This window comes from Sparus aurata, chromosome 6, assembly GCF_900880675.1.
Source record: "Sparus aurata chromosome 6, fSpaAur1.1, whole genome shotgun sequence".
In the NCBI taxonomy this organism is placed as follows: domain Eukaryota; kingdom Metazoa; phylum Chordata; class Actinopteri; order Spariformes; family Sparidae; genus Sparus; species Sparus aurata.
Window position 1 is genome coordinate 9,216,867 of NC_044192.1, and position 19,097 is coordinate 9,235,963.

General features: G+C 42.2%; 1 protein-coding gene across 4 annotated transcripts in view; it reads left to right on the forward strand.

Moving 5' to 3' along the window:
- The window catches only part of arhgef10la (Rho guanine nucleotide exchange factor (GEF) 10-like a), a 125,847-nt gene that overhangs the window by 4,993 nt on the left and 101,757 nt on the right, over positions 1–19,097 (forward strand). For all 4 annotated transcript variants that reach the window (XM_030420240.1, XM_030420242.1, XM_030420241.1 and 1 more), the window contains exons 2-4: positions 5,408–5,683; positions 7,408–7,435; positions 17,756–17,928. In XM_030420240.1, the coding sequence (XP_030276100.1) occupies positions 5,413–5,683; positions 7,408–7,435; positions 17,756–17,928 (472 nt within the window). In that variant the 5' untranslated portion in view covers positions 5,408–5,412. The remainder of the gene's footprint in view (positions 1–5,407; positions 5,684–7,407; positions 7,436–17,755; positions 17,929–19,097) is intronic.

Consider the following 19,097-nt stretch of genomic DNA (forward strand, 5'->3'; position numbering starts at 1 on the left):
TCTTGCTATGAGAAATATCAACCCAAACACGATAATGAATGTTGGGAAAAAAAAATACAGTTGTGCAAAACCATGCATATGTTGAAACTTTGAGTTTGTTTATGTTGCAGTATAACTTTCTTTATGGTTATGTGCTTAAAGTGGTTACGTTTCGGCACAAAGAAAACTTGGTTATGGTTAGAAAAGATCAAGTTTTGGTTTAAAATACCATAACTGGAAATTGTCCCGATGTCTCCTTAATAGTATCCACGGTCCCTTCTCTAACGTATCCCTTGGTTTCACACAAATGTTGAAATGCAGTCTTGAACTCCAGTCACTTGCTGGGTGACCTTTTCCCCTGTAACTCCGCCGCCTTCCCCTCCGTCTCCTGATGAAAACGTCAGATCACAAACATAAAATGTATATTGTAACCGTGAATTGACATGTTTTCTATAAATGTGAACATATCAGCCTGTTCCTATCCAGCACCTAGGCTGCAGCGATCACTCGATTACTTCGATGGTGAAGAAAACTTGAAAGAGTGATGAGATCAAGATGGCGCCCGGCAGCTGGCAGCTTGTTGCAGCGTCAACTGAATTGCCTCCGCAGGGCATCAATCACGGTTTATCTTATTCCATTCTCGAGGCGAGTTGGGCGGCAAATCCAGAAACTCTGAGACACTGACAACAAAGAAGTAATTATCGAGAAGTCGGCATTGATCAGCTTCCCAGTCAAGCCTCTGCAAATGCGGCAGTCACTTTGTGTTACAGGATTATTTAGTTATCTTGAGTTCGTCATAGGCTGTAACGTGTCAAACGTACTCAAAAAAAAAAGACTTTGTACCGACTAATCTGGGCATATATTTATTTCATCGGTTTCCAAATCTGTTCCTTAATCAAATACAGCATTGTCCTGTCAGGACATTCAGGACATTCTTATCTCTGTTCGGTATTTGTACACGGGCAGAAAAACACACACAGAAGTCCAGTGCGCTATTGTGCTGGGAGGACAAATGCCAGATGGGAGGTGGTGGTTACTCTCACTGTGTCCTTGAATTATGTGACACCACCAGCACATCACTGCGGTCGTGAAACCACATTACTGGCGCTGATCTCTGCAGCAGAGGGCATGTGAAGGCCAGACGGGCTCCCGAACGAATATCATCCCTGAACGTCTCAGCAGTGGCGACGTGACGGCAAAACCCGGGAGGGGGGAAAGGCAGGAAGAGACTACCTCAAACACGCATAGATAACCCTCTTATCGCGTTGTGTTTACAGTGTGATGTGATATTCCACGTGGCCTTTGGCGCACAGTCGTCAGAAAATTCCTTTTAAGTGAAATTTAAAATATTCATAATGCTCAGGATATATAATGCAGCAGGCTCGGATTCCTCTGCGCTGTGAAATCACTGGTAGGGCAACGTAACGTTTCAGCGAATCCATGAAATCCGCAAATGTCTGTGAACAGCCTCCCACTCAGATTGTTATGTCTTTTGACAGCCAGAGAAAGACATATCCCGTCTGTTCTCAAGGAGCTGTTTGCAGTTCCTAAATTGGCAGAGTCACATTCGTATCTCTTGATAGGAAGTCCTCAGGGAAGCTGGGAGACGGAAGGAGCGCCAGAGGCAGAATCGTCTCCGCCTGGCACTGTTTGTTGTTGTCAATGGACCGCTGGTCTCTCATTGTCTGCTGAGTGTTTGTGTGCCATTTTTCTGCTCAAGGAAAAGCTTTAAGTAGCGGCGCCCTCGGTGACTTTCTGTTGCGTTTGCTGTTGATTCAGCCGTCACCAGCTGCTGTTTACTGCAATTGTCTATTGATATACCCGACTGCAACTGACCAATGGCTGTCCACAGCCGGTCAAACACGGCGCTCTGTGAGAACTTAATATGCAGCGGCTGAATCTTTGAATAGACTTACTGATTAGAAAACTCCTGCCTTCTGTATTTCACTCCTCAAAGCAGATTCCACATCACTACCGCTTTAGGGAAATGACGTGCATAACTGTACAATAAGGGAGCGTGGAGGCCGAATCATCCGCTCTATTTAAAACAACACGTGATATAACTTTGAAGCTTCTGAGTCCGAACAAAACACCGCAAATGAGTGACCCGGTGCGACGACCGCGGATCACCCATGAAAGTGTACACGTACCTCGCTTTTCCTCACAGAACATCCGTCTGCTCATTACCACATTTGGTACACAGCGGGAGAGTTTGCAGAGCTCTATGTAGGTCAGGGACAGGGTGTGTAGGAGTCGGTTTCATCTCTATTCTGTGATGTATCTTATTTTCCCCTCAAGAATAGCTTTCACACAGTAACACTCCCGAGGCTCTTTATTTTTCTAAGCTGGAGTTTGTTTGATGGCTTGTCCAAATGCCTCCCCTCAAAGAAAGTTGCTCAGCATACCTGTCATTCTGATTCTGAGGAGAGCCTTTCAAGAGACAATCTTTGGGGGTTTTTTGTCTCAGCGCTCGCAAGCTAAACTTTTTATTCGAGGCGCCAGCCGTTAATTGCAAGAATGTGAAAATATCGATTGTATCGCAGAGATCTCAGGGCGCTTTTATGCTCGCACTCCAGCGAATGGTCATGAATAGCAGTTCAGTCGGCGTGGCTTTCATCCGTGGCGGTATTGCGGCGATAACTTTCAATTCAGTCGTACACTTTCTATAACTTATATTCAAAGGATGCTGCTTTCTTTAGACAAAATCCTCCATTTATTCGCAAGTTGCACAAGCCATACCATAGACTGCACAGCCATGGCCTAATGACCTGTGAGCTAATCAGTACTGCAGTGACGAGTGAAGAAACAATGCTCTCTCAGACTCAACAGAAGTTTTTCCCCTCCACAAAGGAGTCTTTGTTGATTTCACCAACGAGTGGGCCGACTGGAAAAACTGTGTTTGTGGCACAAAGGCTGCTGTGGCATATCGTACTTGTAAACATGCAGGGAGATGATCTCAGAAAGCCGCTTTTCCCTTCACATAACTTTTAAACTCGCTGTCATTTAAAGTCTGCTTTAGCTCGCACGGCGGTGACTTCCAATTCAAGGCTAACACGGTTCCTGAGCCACAGCGCTAACAAGCCTCACGTCAGCTGTCAGTGGGCTGTAGTAAAAGATAACGAGGACCATAACTGACATCGTGACAGCACTTGTGTCCAGGTTGAACAATAGGTGATGACAAAGCATTTTACAATCCGCAAGCAGCGTGTTTCAGGGCTGTATACCCCCCGCGGCTGGCCCACGTTCAGCCGCCTCCGCCCCATGCTGTCATTTTCTCAGAGGAGCCCGACAAACTGCCCCATCAGGCTCAAGAATGTTGGAAGCAGTTCTCTGCTCATCAAAATGCAAAGCAGATGCTGGGTTCAGGAACAGTGCACCAACATGTACAGAAACAGTGTGTACGTCATAGAAAATCCCCCGCTCGGTGAAATAATGAAACACTTACTGCATGCGGCAATTTAGTACCTTCAGGGCATGTTTGTCATGGAAAATGTACATCTTATTTTGACAATATGCTAACGACAAATCCAATTTCCATGATTACAGCTGACGAAGTACTGCGGGTCCAATATCACTGTAAAACACAATGTGTGTTTGCAAATGCTTTGTATATCGATAAACCTTCGTTAAAGTGTAACTTCAAATGTTAAGGTTGGTGTTTGCAGGTCTTGGGGAGTAGTACTGCCTGTGTGAAAGAAAAGAAGTGAAAGGCCTTTTATGGCTCCAGAGGAAGCTGCATGTAATCAGATAAATTGCCACCAATGATTTGACTCAGTTGCCTTGTGGGTAACTCAGTCGTAAACCTTAAGCTGCCCTGATAATATCAATCATGCTTGATATTTATGATTTAAATCTGGATGATTTCCGAGCCGGACCACAACAACCAGTGAGAGAGGAATCCCGGAGAAGCTGACAGTGCTGTCAAAAAACTCGATACTCTAGCCTATTAGCCCTTGAAGCTAACCTTAGCTAGCATGTTACTATTCACAAAAAACTTCGAACAAAAAGCCTTGTTGGCGGCATCTCCCTACTCATCTAGACCGGTTTAACTGGTGGCACCACGCTGATCTCATTTTTGTTTATGTCTGCTTACCCGTGAGATGAGCCCAGCCTCAGTCTGTAGATAAATGAAAGCCAGAGTGCTGAGGCTCCGGTTCACACTGGATGGTTTGCGTGTCGAAGTTGCACCAAATTTGTCACTGCGCTTCCGTAGGCCCATCGACAACAAGCCTGAAAAGTGTGAAGAACATCTGATGAACAGTTCTCGAGACATCTGAAGGACAGACAGACATTTGTTGCTTTATAGTCAGATGTAGGCGCCAGCTTTTGAAAATCATTCAGCTGCCCTCCATAACACCTTTTGACTCTTTATGGACAGACAAACAAATCATCAAAACCCATACATTAGAACCAGAGCCAGAACCAGAACCACAATGCAACTCTGCCGCCGTATGACATCACTGGAGGCAACTGTAGCCACAAAAGACTTGACACAATTTTTTTTTTTTTCCACATATGCAGTGGTACCTCCTAAGACTTGTAAACACACTTTAACTTTGTAAAATTGTCGGAGTCACTCCATTTAATTTCTAATTAATTCCTAAAATGTGTTGTCTGCCGTCGTAACTGTTTTCATTGATAAGACGAGATGAAATTAGCCTCTCAGATAATTGAGGTCTGTAATGTTGGGGAACATGTTTTTCATCAGTGGGTGTGTGGATATCTTAATTAATCTGCCACTAAGCCTCCCCAGACTCTTTGATTTAACTAACAGCCTTTCCAACGGCCATATGTCATGTTTACAGTGGAAGGATTACACTCTGTCTGTGCTCCACATATATGGAGCGTTTTGTGAGTGCACATTGCTCCGGTTGTATATCATGTATAGCATGCTTGAAAAAGTTGCCAAATTTAGGGTGTTTTTATACACAAAAAAACACATAATATACTGAGGTAGATGTGAACACGCTGCAGGGTTAAAAGTTCATCTCGGTCCGGCTCGCTGTTATTCAGTGCAGCACTGATTTTGATCGAGGTATTTTTCACGCGACTGTTTTTGCGAAGCGGCTTTAGCAATGTTTATAAAGACCGGAGAACATTCCAATCCAGAGTCCATTTACCTTTGTCCGCCCTCATCCAAATAATACCTATCATATAAACGGCCGTCTGGAAATAGCACATTAAGGTTCAAGCTGTAACTCACGAGTTCATATCAAGTGCGGCTTCTTATCAGATGCAGTAGTAAAGACTTCGATGTGGATTAGAGCAATATGTTCGAGGGCTGCGAATCCCTGGAGGAAGAATAAACATGATCTTAACTTCATTGTTTTTAAATGCATCATTAGAGGATAATTGTGAAACCGTATATTTTTCAAAGAACTAAAATCTGGGACAAAGTGTCTACAACTGAACTGTGTCTCTTTTTCAGGGATTATGTCGACTGTGATGTCTCAGCCACCGCCGAAGGAGGACGAAGAGGAGGAGGACGAAGAGCAAGGGGAAGAGTTTACATTCGAGGACACGGATGAGGAGAAACTTCAGGAGGACGGTAAAGGGATCGACTCTGGCGCTGTTGGATCCGTCCAGGTGTCGAAACAGGACGGCGGCGAGACGTTAAAAACAGACGCGGGCAGCGCACAGACATCGCCTCCTGCTGGACAGGAGGGAGCTGCCAATACGGATGTGGCTTCAGTTTCGACTGCAGGTAAACACATTTCCAGGTTGATTTTTTTGGGCGCTGAATCAATTGTTCTTGTTCACTTGCTGAGATTTCAGAGCTCTGGGTCAGCTGGGGCAGGGCAATCTAAAAGTAAAAAAGTTTGCACTGGTCTGCAGGCAGTGTTAAATAAACCAATCCCATATGGTTTAATTGTGAACTACTGGAGGTAAAACTACATGATTAACATCAGGATGTATTTTTAAAGAGCACTTACTCATAATATTTCACAAATTACTCATTACTTAGCCTGCTGATTGAAAAAAACAACAATAAGCCCAGTCGTCTCAACTGAACAGCAAATAACCTGTAGTAACTTTAGCAGGCGTCGACCAGAAGTAACATTAGCCATCCATTATGTAAGTCTTATATTATTACACGCATCATATTTGTTGTAATATTAGATCATGATTATCGATGATAAGTAACTAAAGTAAGATAAATGTTTCTCAAATTCTCTGGAGTAGAAGTGAGTTATGAAGTAGCATGGAACGGAAAAACTGGCAAAAGTACAAGAGAATATCCTCAAACTTTATTGTGGGTAATGATGAAAAATGTCAATACACATGCAATAAAATGTCTTAGGCTCATCTGGCAGCTTGGGAAATACTGTGCACCGGGAAACCAAATAAAAGTACAGTGAATGAGTAAAAAGTTATTCTCTAACGTTGCTGATGGGCGTGGACAGTTTGAGACTATCTGGCTTTAATTAATGTAACTTAAACCGTTTTGTTTATTGCTGAGTCACCGCACAGTGATGAAAGTTTCTGTACTTTGACCAAAACCCACTGACATCAAACTGTTCGCTGGGAGTATAACAACACATTGACTGTACAATAATCCATCCCTGATGACAACAGTTTGGCTCTAATTTGTACATTTTTATGTTTATCCTTTCGTAAAATGTAATCTGATCGGTTTTCTTAAAGCCTGGCGCCGCGTGAGTGACTTCAGTCAGTTGTGTTTGGTTTTTAATCTCTACTTAACAGGAGTTGGAATTCTGCCTCGGGCAGACAGGCATAAGAGAGCACAGTTAACTTTCCCCTTAATTGGATGAAGTTATGTAGATATAAGTATGATATATTTACTACCTGGCTAACGTCGCCAAACAGCCCTGGTAATTACACGCCCAGATAAAGAGGGAGATTTAGGTCTCGGAGAAGTTCTGTTGGACAAAGTGAGGCGATTAGTGTTTAATTAAAAAGCTTTCTCACCAAGTCTGTGTGTGGTAATCCGTTAAGTGGGCTGTGGGGATGCATAAGGGAATTCTGGGCGTTGATAATAGTGTGTGGTGGGGGTCTGTTACATAATCGAGGGTTGAGTGCTGCTGAGACTCGGATGCCTCCCTCGCCAGATGACAGGAGTTTACATGGCGGGATCCAAAGGAAAGTCAATCACGGCATTTGTTCACCAGCACCTTTGTTTGTTTTCACCTCTGCCGTGAAAACAAAAGCGCAACAGCGCACGTCAGTTTTAAGCTGTTTCACCATCTACCCAATTATCTCAGACTTGATGTGAGCAGGTATGATTCAGATCCAGAAGGTGACTTGTTAGTTTGTTTTGAGGAGAGAATAAGTTACCGCAGCACAAAGTCACACACTCCCTCAAAACTTGTCTTTTTCGAAAGTTGTCTTTGTCATTTCTCCAAGTAAGTTCTCTGTTTGCTTTGGAATAGTTTGTTTCATGGTTGCTGTTTTTCCTTCTTTTGACAGATGTTCCAGTTAATGAGTCACCCAGCTGGTAAGTTTCCTCCGATTCCTATCACTGTACGGGGGGGAAAATCACGAAAGGGCGGTGGAGGAAAATTTCGACATCGCAACGCATCAGTGTGTCGTTACGTCTGAGATAATGTCATGCTCACACTCCATCCAAGCACTACACCACAGTGGGTTTCAGATAGATGTGATGTCACGCCGCATCTATTTGTACAACTCGTAGGTGCCAGATGGCGTGTCACACACTTCGCACTGACAAGAGATAATGTCAAGTATAAAGTGATGTCGCTGATTCAACTCTAGAGGGAAATCAGAGGATTGACTAATTCATGACGATGCCTACGGTATGGTATCATTAGCTTTGTTTAGAGTTTGCTATGCAGCGTTAAGATGAATCTATTTCCCTTCAGCTTCCATTAGTTTAACTCACATTTTTCCATTAACCCTGGTGTGATGTAGCCGCGCAAACAATGTTGTATTTTTTGCTTAAAGTGACACCCCAAGATAAAATAAAAACATATTTCTCCTCCTCGTGCAGCGCTGTTTATCCGTCCAGACTGTTTTGGTGTGAGTCGCCGAGGAAGAGAGATGTGAGAGATCTGCCTTCTCTCTAATGTAATGGCGCTAGATGGCAGTCGGCCTGTGGTGCTCAAACCGCCCCGAAAAATACATTTCCAAAGCTCAACAGCAATGTCTCTGCCTTCTGTGTGGTGATGCGGTTTGCCAGGTAGAAAGAAAATAGTTTCAACAAGAAACCGCTCACAACAAGGTCTGTGGATTGTCTTGAGTAACTGGCTCATGAGTGCAATCTAGTTCCATTATATTCAAAGAAGGCAGACGTCTCTATTACTGGTATCTCCAAAACTCAGCAACTAACAACAAAACATCAAGATGGATGAATAATACAAAAAATATCTTTTGCTGCTAAACCAATACAGTGGAGGGGAACAGAAATCTTTCATCCTTACACAATTGTATCTAATAATATTGATGGCTTCAAGTGTCTGTGTATATGAGCCATTCCAGGATGCCAGCATGAAGTAGTGTTACTGTGACATGTGAAGATGTTCGTCTTCAAAAAGGCATGGAACTAATATCGGTCGCTGGGTCGAATCCCAGCTCCCCCTGAGCTGTCGAAGTGTCCTTGAGCAAGATACTGAACCCCAAATTGCTGCTGATGTGCAGATGGCCCCTTGCATGGCAGCCTCTGCCAGTGTATGCATGTGTGTGTGGATGGGTGAATGTGGCAAGTGTTGTAAAGCGCTTCGAGTGGTCAGTAGACTGAAAAATATAAATGTAAGTCCATTCACCAGGTCCAAATAGTCCAAATGTAAAATAATAACACTGATTTTAGAATGGATGACCATCTGGGACACTGTTTTTGAAAGGACATATCTTGAGAATTTCAAATGTCATCTGTCAGTGCTTTGGGTGGTAAAAATTTAATTTAGATTTATCTTATTAAATTTAAATTTGATAAGATTATATAAAACATAAATAAATATGATAATCGTACATGTAAAATATTCTTTTTATTGCCCCCGTCTCAACTTCTTTAAATGTGTTGCTGGCATCAAATTCAGGATAAGCACATATTTACAAAAATCAGTGAAGTTGATGTGGTAAAACATCATATGTGTATATAGAATATATATGTATATATATATATATAACTTTAATATATTCTATATATATATACATACATATATACATATATATATATTATATACATATATACATATATACATATATATACATGTTATATACATATATACATATATATACATATATATAAATATACATAAATTTATGTTTTACCACATCAACTTCACAGATTTTTGTAAAAACAAATCATAAAATCATCAGATTTTTGTAAATACATGCTTATACTGAATTTGCCAGCAACACGTTTAAAGAAGTTGAGATGGGGGCAATAAAAAGAAAGTTGTGGAAGCTCAACAAACACCTGTTTGGAAGCATTTCGCAGGTAAACAGGTTAATTGGGAACAGGTGATAAAGTCATGATTGGGGCATCCTCGAAAGGCTCAGTCGTTCTCAAGCAAGGATGAGACGAGGTGATGACTACATGATTGTATAAAGGGTATTACTACATGGACTCAGGGACACTTTGTAAAACTGCTGTCCGTGAACAAATTTTGTTTGCAAATGAGTGGTTGCATTCTGCTTTTATTTATGTAGCCGTTCTCTAGCGACTGTGTCGGCGTGTGTGACTGACAGCTCTCTCCCTCTCCTGTTGGCTTCGCTGCGCTTGTCAGGGTGGGACAAATTGCACCTTTATCATTGTGTATAGTGCATAAATGGAGTCTGGTGACCTCACGTAATTCTCAGTGCGGGTCCGCCTACCTGAGTCTAATCAGCAAGGATAAGTGAAAGTACCTGTGTGGGTGTTCAGAGCTTTAAGAGGCAGATATCTCAAAGACCTTGGCACATCAAACTGAAAACAGACTAAAGTGTATTTTATTGTCTTGTTGCCTCAGAGGGAAATAGCTTTTGAAACTTGTGGGACTTCTGAATGAGCGTTCCTATATTCCAGCTAATCATAATAGGCTTTATTATTCATAATGTGTGTTGAACTGCAGTCTCGGAATACTTTTGTCGGTGAGTAGGAGTACTGTATGAATGAAATGACCCCCAACCCTGCTGCAGTCGGGCTGCATCTCTCATACAATCAAAAGAAGGCAGTTTGCTTTAAGGCCTCAGCACAGTACATGATAATGTGAGTTTATTGATTCCTCTAAGGCAGCCGTCTTTTTGCCTGCCCGCCTCCGTTGGGAGGTTGGCAGTCAAAGTGACCTACAGAGCGGCGGCCCTGTAGCTGACAGGCAGAGTCAGACAGAGTTTTTCTGAAGGATACTTTAGCTCGCCATCAGTGAGTTTGAAAGACAGCCATCCTATTTAATGCCCGAAGCAATTTAAAGTCCCATCAGTCGATATAAATCAAGGTGAAATAAATACCGTAAAAAGCTTATACCACTTTTATACAGGGGTTCTATACTGTGTAAAAAAAAAAAAAAGAGCCAATTGGAGTAATTTATCAAAACCGTTTAACGCCTTGCAGCTGACGAGTATGTGTTTTTCAGGTTGAAAAAAAAAATGAAGATTGCTTTATTCTAATTATAACAACACCTCCATGCGCCTGATTTACTGAAGTGCTGATTTAATCACTATTTACAAACCAGTCAAAGCTTGTTTTAATTCAGCTGCAGAACTAGGAATGAAAACAGAGTCAGCCTCCTATTCTCTGCTCGGAAACAAGTTTAAAAAAAAAATGTTGGAACTGTGCTCCGCCTGTCTGTAGGCCTTTTTCTCCCTTAGTGCGATTAATGTACACCTCAGTATATGTTATAAACCCGTTGTCATGAACGCTTCTCCAAAGAAAGTGAATAAAGCCGCATCATTTCTCCAAAGAATCAGGTAGATATTTCTGAGCTTTTTGCATGAAGGTGTCAACCAGTCCCGCTCTGTGCCACGTCACAACTCAGGACAACGACGGGCGAGTTGCTTGTGATGTTTGTGTCATTATCCTTCATTATATGGAAGGAAAGGATGCAGAATTATAAACAAAATGTGACAAAGGTGAATTGAGATGAGTATCCTCGATCGTTCCCTGCACAGACACATATATGTGGGATTTACCTGCGCTCTCTTCAAATGCACCAGACTACTTTGATCAAAACAGTCATTTAAACGTGCAGAATATGTGAGTTGCCGGTCCACCGCTGCCTCGATGGCTTTGTTTGTTTCATAACCTTGGTGTTGCGATGGCGTGATTGGTTGATGCCATCATTCGTTTCGTGGTTCTGCAAGAAACTGTTGTTTTTTCACCGTTTTCAAGTGTTGTTGACAAAAATGAAATAAGCGGCCTTACATAAAATGCAAATGGTTATATTGTCATGAATCCCTTTTTTCACCATGTCTCGCCCTTCACATGTGAATAAATACAAAATATTAGAAATTAGTATTTAGTATCTCACATAAGTATAAACAAAGTCATGTAGAAAGTATGAATTAGTATCAAGAAAAAGGTTTCGTACCTTTTATAAGAGTTGACTCTCCAGCGATGATGTCATCGACCACTGTGATGTTTCACTGTTGACATAAACCAGCTCATTACATCGCCCAACCCTCACATACGCTCCGCTGTTTTTTGTTTCTTTTTACATTATCTGATTTCCTGTATTGTTCTCAGCTCAAAGCAAACATAAAACATCTTTTCAAACACTCTTTGGTCTGGATCTTGTCAGAACCATCCCTCTCCAGCCTCTCATGCAGCCCCCCCACCTGTGCCTCGATAGGAAGTGTGCTGAGAAACCTCTACTGAGGGTTTGGATTCCTGTGGGCTTTCCTGTGTTGAAAAGAGGTGCCTGTACTTTGTGTACAGGTATGAGATTGTGTATATGTGTGTTTGTCTGCTGTGCAAATGTGTCTGTGCATGAAAGACCCGCATATGTGTGTGTGTGTGTGTGTGTGTGTGTGTGTGCTTGGGTGCATTTGTGTGTGTGTGTGTGTGTGTGTGCTGCAGAGTCGCAGTGAGGTCTTGGCAATTTCTCATGCAGGGAGATTTCTGCTGAGTGCACATTTCCACTTGGGTTTAGTCAATAGTCGGCCCTTTTAAAAGAAGAGCTATCAATAGCATTTTCCGCCATCAAGGTGTTAAGACTGTCAGCACACATCCAGCACATCTGTCAGCACTTTTAGAATAATATTGCCAAAATGACTTTGCGATTGTTATTGCAAGAAATATGTGTTTTTTTTTCTTTGTAACAGCGCAATGACAGCACATCAGCGCGTTACAGCTATTAGGCTCAAGGCAGCATTTCTCTCCTGTGAGTGTGATGTGTGCTCCAGTGTGTTTGATGCCACCGCTTACTTCTGAGTTTCGCTTTACCACTTGACAGATAGTTTTCATTAAGTGCGTCGCCTGGAACCCCAGCAACGAAAAGATTGCCACAAAAGATACCATGACAACGTGGCTTGTGTGTGTCTTTGTGTTTTTTTTTTTTTTTATGTACACAGAACTCTAACCTCAGAGAATAAAACTTTACTTCAGCTGTTTGGATTGACTTCACCTTCTTTTTCGCCTCTTTGCAGCCTTGCAGAACTTCACACTTTTGACCTTGCGAGGAAAACTTACTTAATGTAGCCTCCAGAACACATTTATTTTTCACAGCCACTTTCTGACCCTCTCGCCCTGTTGTACTCGCCTCAGTTGGATGTGCTGTGAAAGCGCTAAGAAGGTGATATTGTAAAAAAAAGAAAACCCCATTAAAAACAAATTTGTGTGCGCAATTAAAACAAGAAGCCACGAGCCAAAAGCTTTGAGAGCTACCTAGCTGGAGTCGGTCACGTACGGAGCAACTTCGGCGGCTGTAACAACTGGTGCATCGTGGGAATGGTTCAACGTGAGGAGTGGGCAGTTGTTTGTGTGAGGAGATTTATGACCTGAGGACAAACAGAGCTCCATCAGTATGGTCGGCACAATGCTTGTGCAGTTATAAAGAACAGCTATGCTCGAGAGGGACCAGGGGGCAAAAACAGGGAGAGCTATCGCAGGTAGTGCTGCCCTGGCACAGTCGCTGAAGGGAATGAAAACAGATGGAAGTGCGAGATTTGCATTCAGGCTGCTTCCGCTTTAGGCTGTGCTCTGCCTCGGGGCTGTGTCATTTGCATTGAAAAATGATTCCTGCTTCTCTCCTTGAGCTGTATGACTCACTGGGGCTTATGGGCGCAGATAAGTTGCAAAGGGGTTATGCAAAGATACGCCTGGATCGATAGCTGCGCTGCTCCAATCACTCACAGCTGACACCGACGCATACGAGTCAGCAGGCAGAGGAGCCGCGTGCCGCCGTCGTTCTGCCGCCATTCCTTTTTCCCGCACAAACAATTCTAATGACTAGGGATCAGTTTATCGTAAGCAATGCGTTGACAAGCGGGGCTTTATTTTGTTTTCCACGTGGGCCGGGATCGTTTTTGTTTCTTTAGATTGAGACGAATGATTCAGCATCACGGAGAACGCGGCAGAGTGATATGTTGTAGACTTTTTGCAGCTTGACAACGCTGCGAAGCCAAATGGCGACTATCAGCAGCTCTGCGATATGAGGTGCTGGCAGAGCACTACTGTACATCTATTTCCAGATATGTGGTGGGCATTTACAGCACAACAAGGGAGAGCATGACACACACACACACACAAACACACACACAACCAGAAATAAGACAATGTTTATATAATGCGTTATATAATTTATTTACAATGCTGTACCTGCAATTGGATACAGTTGGTCTAGACTACACTCTTTATTTAATTTATTTACAGAGACCCAATATTTCCCCCATGAACTCACCGTCTATGGCGAGAAAATAAAACATATTTATAAGCGTTTAATCAACTAGTCGATTAAACTCTTCCCTTGCTAGTCGACAACAGACATACTAGTTGGTTAAACCTGTTATTATTGTGTTATTGAAGTACACATTTCAATTGCATATTGATGTAATATGCACTGAATGATCTTTCTAGTCAAAAGTTGCTTCATCTTCATTTTATGATACTGGTTAACTGTGGCATGGAAGATGTTACGCAGCCACCTGTCATTTTTCTAGGATAACGTGACGCTATGTTCAGAATGCACGGTGCAAAGTGACACACAAGTTAAGCAGCATTCGAAATTGGTTATTTCTTTATAGAAGAATATGATCAACAGTTTCAAATGGCTGACTATATTTATTCAATGTTATTTGGACTTTGTTTAATGTTGTTCGCTATTAAAAATGTTTTCTGGCAAGTCAACGATTGTGATTATAAACTTCTGTTTAAACATCAGGCGAATTAAGGGTTAGGAATTTTGGTACTTTGTGTCGAATTAGATAAAAACTACATTTGTGGTCTTTATTAGACAATAAGCAAATCCAGTGTTACCCTAATTATAAACCATGTATCTAAATCATAACCCAATTAATTATCCCCTTGTGAGACCAAAGATATGTCCCACTTAGACACTGTTACAACGAGTAAAACTTTAATTAGAAACCAAACAGGAGATCATAATACAGTATTATGCACTATTCTCTATGCAAGATCATGCAAAATCATTCGAAATCAAATACAATGCCATATCCGATCAGAGATAAATTGATTAGATGCTATTTAATGCTTACTACCAAATATGTTAATTCTTGCACGTTTTAGACCAGATTGTTAAGGTTTACTGAAATAGTTTGTAGAGTTGCTTTTATGATTGACGCTTTCTACATTATTCTCATGAATCTTGCGGATCACTACTCTGCGTACAGTTACACAGATGCCACAAACTGTCTGCTATCATCATGCTGTATCCATGTCTGCTCTGGACATGCGCTCCTCTGTTTCTGACTTGTAACCTAGAGTCCACCTGGCGCTGTGGCCTACAAGGGAAGATGATGGTTTCGGAGACTGTCAAATGCAGACGATTTTCTTTTCTTTGCCACTGTGGTTTCTGGGCTTCTCCTCTTTAAGGTGTCGGCGTGTAGTTTGATCATAAAAGGAGTCTGCGGAGTCAAGGCTGGATGGAGTGAAGAAGCAATCTTTATTAAAACAGAATCTAGCGCCTCGAGTCCGGTCAGAAGCGGCCGCGTTCTGATATTATCAAATCTGTGAACAAAACAATGCCAAAATGCTCTGCCCTATGCTCCCTCAAAACCTCAGCCTTTGCTCTTAGGAGGTTTTCCAAGTGCCACCCCCTCTTCCTTTCCTGCACCGGCCTTTAGAGCCCCTTTTCCAGTAACCACCCACTTCTTCTAATTGGTCATTTTGGCATATTATCCAATAGACTAAAAGAGGAGTTGACCTGTTTCCCTACTCTTCTCCCCTAACTCATCTGACCTGGCTGCGGTCAACTGTAGGTCTTGTCCCCAAAATGACCCAAATGGGTTCCCCATCCCTCTATGGGAACATAAAAGTTTGGGCATCTCCCACCATTTGGCGGGGGCCAACCTCAGGTTTTAGTACTTTATGATGGCCTGCCTTCTGCTAACCTTAAAAAACTACTTTAGGACCCCTAGAGCTGTGAGCCTCACTCTGCCTGCACTCCTTAACTCACATGAGGAGACACAATTAGTCATCATTCAATCTTCACTAAAAATCAGAATGTGTTGCCATCCAGATACCTCACCACTTTGTTGTAAAGTAAGAGTCCTGAAAGCCGGCTGCCTCCCGAGCAGCTCCAAATTACAGTATTTTGTGTGCATTATTTCCCTGCCTTGTCTTGTTTACCTACAACTTGGCCGTCACTCTGAGTGGCTGCTGTTGTTGCTGCTGCTGCTGCTGCTGCTGCTGTTGCTTGCTGGCTTTGTGAGTGTTGCTGAGGTGTTTAGCAGAGGGACAGATTTAATTAGTGTAGACGGGATTCTCCTACACGCTGTGTCCTGTCATATTATCAGTCATGTGGGGGAGGACAATCCCTAACTGGCAGCGTCAACACAGGCCATGTGATAACTGTGTCAACAAGATTTTCCCCTGTGATGTTAGAGTGAGTTTTTAATAGCTAGTTCAGCGCATGTTTTCACTCAAAAAGCCAGCGGTGATTTTGGTAAGCCTGCAGGCATGACAGATAATGATTTGACAGTGCTCAGGGGCAAGTTAAGTAACTCAAGTGACAAGTAGTGGGCGTATTTTTATATATATATATATATATTTTGAAACATGTGCAGCATTACAATAGGTGTTCTGAATACGGTGATCAACACAACTTCCTCATCAACACATCTTCACCTCACAAACAGCCAAACTGTCAATAGTTAGTCGTTGATAAATGTCAGGAATAATCACAGAAAATAATCCACTGTGTAATCCTGAATACTTTACTCCTTTCAGTGTTACTGAAGGTCCTGTGTGGGTGGAAAAGTGAAGTGTGCATACAAGAAAGTAAAGAGGAAAATAAAGAAAGCCCTCAAAAGAGCCTCTAATTCCACCAAGGCACCGATGTCTTTCATTTGGTGATGAAAATGTGTATTTATTTATAAAAGGTTCTGTCTGTATCTGTGCTCAGAACTTGTACCAAAGTAGATCTAGCAATACCACAGTGTGAAAATACTCTGTCAGACTTCAAACTCTTCAAAAGTACAAAATCATGTCATCGAATTATACTTATACTACCAAAAGTAATAGTATTCATTATCCAGAATGATGTGTTTCTGAATAATGTATGTTATATTGCTAATCATTGTATTGCTGGAGCAGGTGAAGGTGGTTTAACTGCTTTAGTTAGTAGTGTTTGAATTTCCCTCATGGGACTCGAATAAAGTTTTATCTTGATCTGTGCTGTTGAACACATCCCCACACAGAAGGACTGAACATGTTGATGACGGGTGACTGCCAAAAAGAAAAAAACCTCACCACTCCCAAAACAACATGAGCGTTGTTACCTGTAAAACACCTCTTACCTCTGGAACTTCTGTTACAAACACGACTTCTTTTTTCACACTAGACACCAACAGCATGTCCAATCATACCTCCTCCTTGTGTTTACTTTGTCGCTCTTTGTGCTACACGGTAATAGTTACCATGGCCACAGAGGTCGCCACCTAACATGAGGTGTGATATTGCCGGAAAAAAGCTGCTTTCGATTGCTTTTTAATTGTTTTCAATTATATATTATTATATAACATTTGTCCCTGAATTCTAGGGCAAAGTATAAAGTAGCAAAACAATGGAAATACTCATGTAAAGTTCCTTAAATGTACAAAGAAAGAGACCACTGACAGTATGTCAAATGAAAATGCTGAAAAAAGCCTTGGATCCATACTGTCATACTGTGAAAGGTGTTATTATGGCTTTACAATGACGTGAATGAGAGGCGGCACAAAGAAAACATGCTCGAAAAGACACGTTATTCAATACACAAAGACATCCATCTCAAATGACTTTCACTTCCGTGACGGGCCGAGGTTGTCATGGAAAAATCCCTTCCCTCCAAATGTCTTTGAAATCCGTTGTTGTGTTTATCTCTGCAGTCAAATGAACAGACGCACAAAGGAAGAGGAACCACAAGTGGTGGAAGTAAAAAAAAAAAAAAAAGGCACAGCTGCCCACAGGAAAAAAAAAAAAATAGAAAAATAGTGGTCATACTTCCTCAATAAATATCACCATCCTTTGACAGCAGCAGTGTGTGTTCTGTCAGCCTTAAGGGAGGATGCTTTTGAATGCTTGGATAGCACAGAACTATTTCCAACCCCCACCCACCTCCATCCACCCTGCCTCCCCTTCCTCTCACTGAAATTAACTTGTAATGAGGCACCAGGCACTCAGTGTTGGTTTTAACTGTGCTAACACTTTTGTACCTTGCAGGGCCACAGCAGCAGCAGCAGCAGCAGCAGAGCCCGGTAACTCAGCTCCTTGTGTGGGAAAGGAGCTCCGGGGGCTTCCTGCGGGCCCGTCAGCTGTGGAGACGCCGGCTAATTTGGGAGACCGCGGCACAGAAATCGTCAAGGAAAGCTCCGGCTCCAGGGAGATCTCTGAAGGTACAGAACTAAATTATATTGACAGGGAAGTGATGCACCTTATATTGTAGATCAAGGGGTTCAATTTCAGACCAAAAAGATTAAACCTGAGCTTGCCTTGGGATTCAGCCTCGTTCCACCTCCTGTATTATAGTGTTCACATCGCGGGCAGATCTGTTAGAAAACCAATTGGGCCTCCAGAGTTGCGTAAACACCCCGTGGACACACACCATAATGACACAGGCAATATAAATTGTGTACAAGTATTTTGTTAGTACTGCACATTGCATCTCTTGACCTTGATCAGGGGTGGCAAGAACGCCGTATTACAGGCCGACGGTCATCTTATGGTTCATTGATCTGTACGGTGAAAGAGGCCCAGACACACACACACACACATGTGTGCATGGACACGCGCACGAACGCATGCCGACACAATATGCACTGTCTCTCGCACACACATACACTCTGCCGTGATTTGATTTCCGCGCAGACATGACATGAATCCAATTAATTCAGGATGAGGATCAATAGAGAACCATTTCCATGAGGGAAAATTGCTTTTGGATTTCGACTCAGTCAGCAGCGCTGGCGTTATTTGAAGGTGGCTCAGAAATGAGAGATGCAAAGGAGCCCTGCTATGCTGCGCGCCATTTTTTTTTTATTTATTATTATTTTTTTTACATCCCGCCCTCTTGATGTGTTTTCTCACGCAGGCCTCTTCTATCATTTCAAACGTGTACAGTCAGTTTTGAACGGATTGAATAGTAAATTATACCAAATCTCTCTCCCAGTTATCTAAATCATAAAGCTAATTAAATGAATTCTACTGTTCGACCGGTTCTAATGAGAAGTCTTTTAAAATGCCGCATTTGTGTTTGTGCACTTGGTACTTTTTTTTTTCACTCTCCGTTCTCCAAACACCAGGACTCCAGGAAGTGATTTGCATATGCATGAACATGCTGTGAAGTGCATAAATGTTTATTTTGTAAACATGCTGTGTTTTCATTTGACCATGGGATAATTAGGAATAACTGCTTCCTGTTTGTCGAATGGAACATGTCCCGTCACTCCACGGTCGCGGTCTCGACACGCTGTGATTGGATCACCTGACACCGATTTGAAAAAATACCTTGCCACGATTCTTTTCTTTCACATTTTTAGCAACTAGGACATATTCATAACAACGG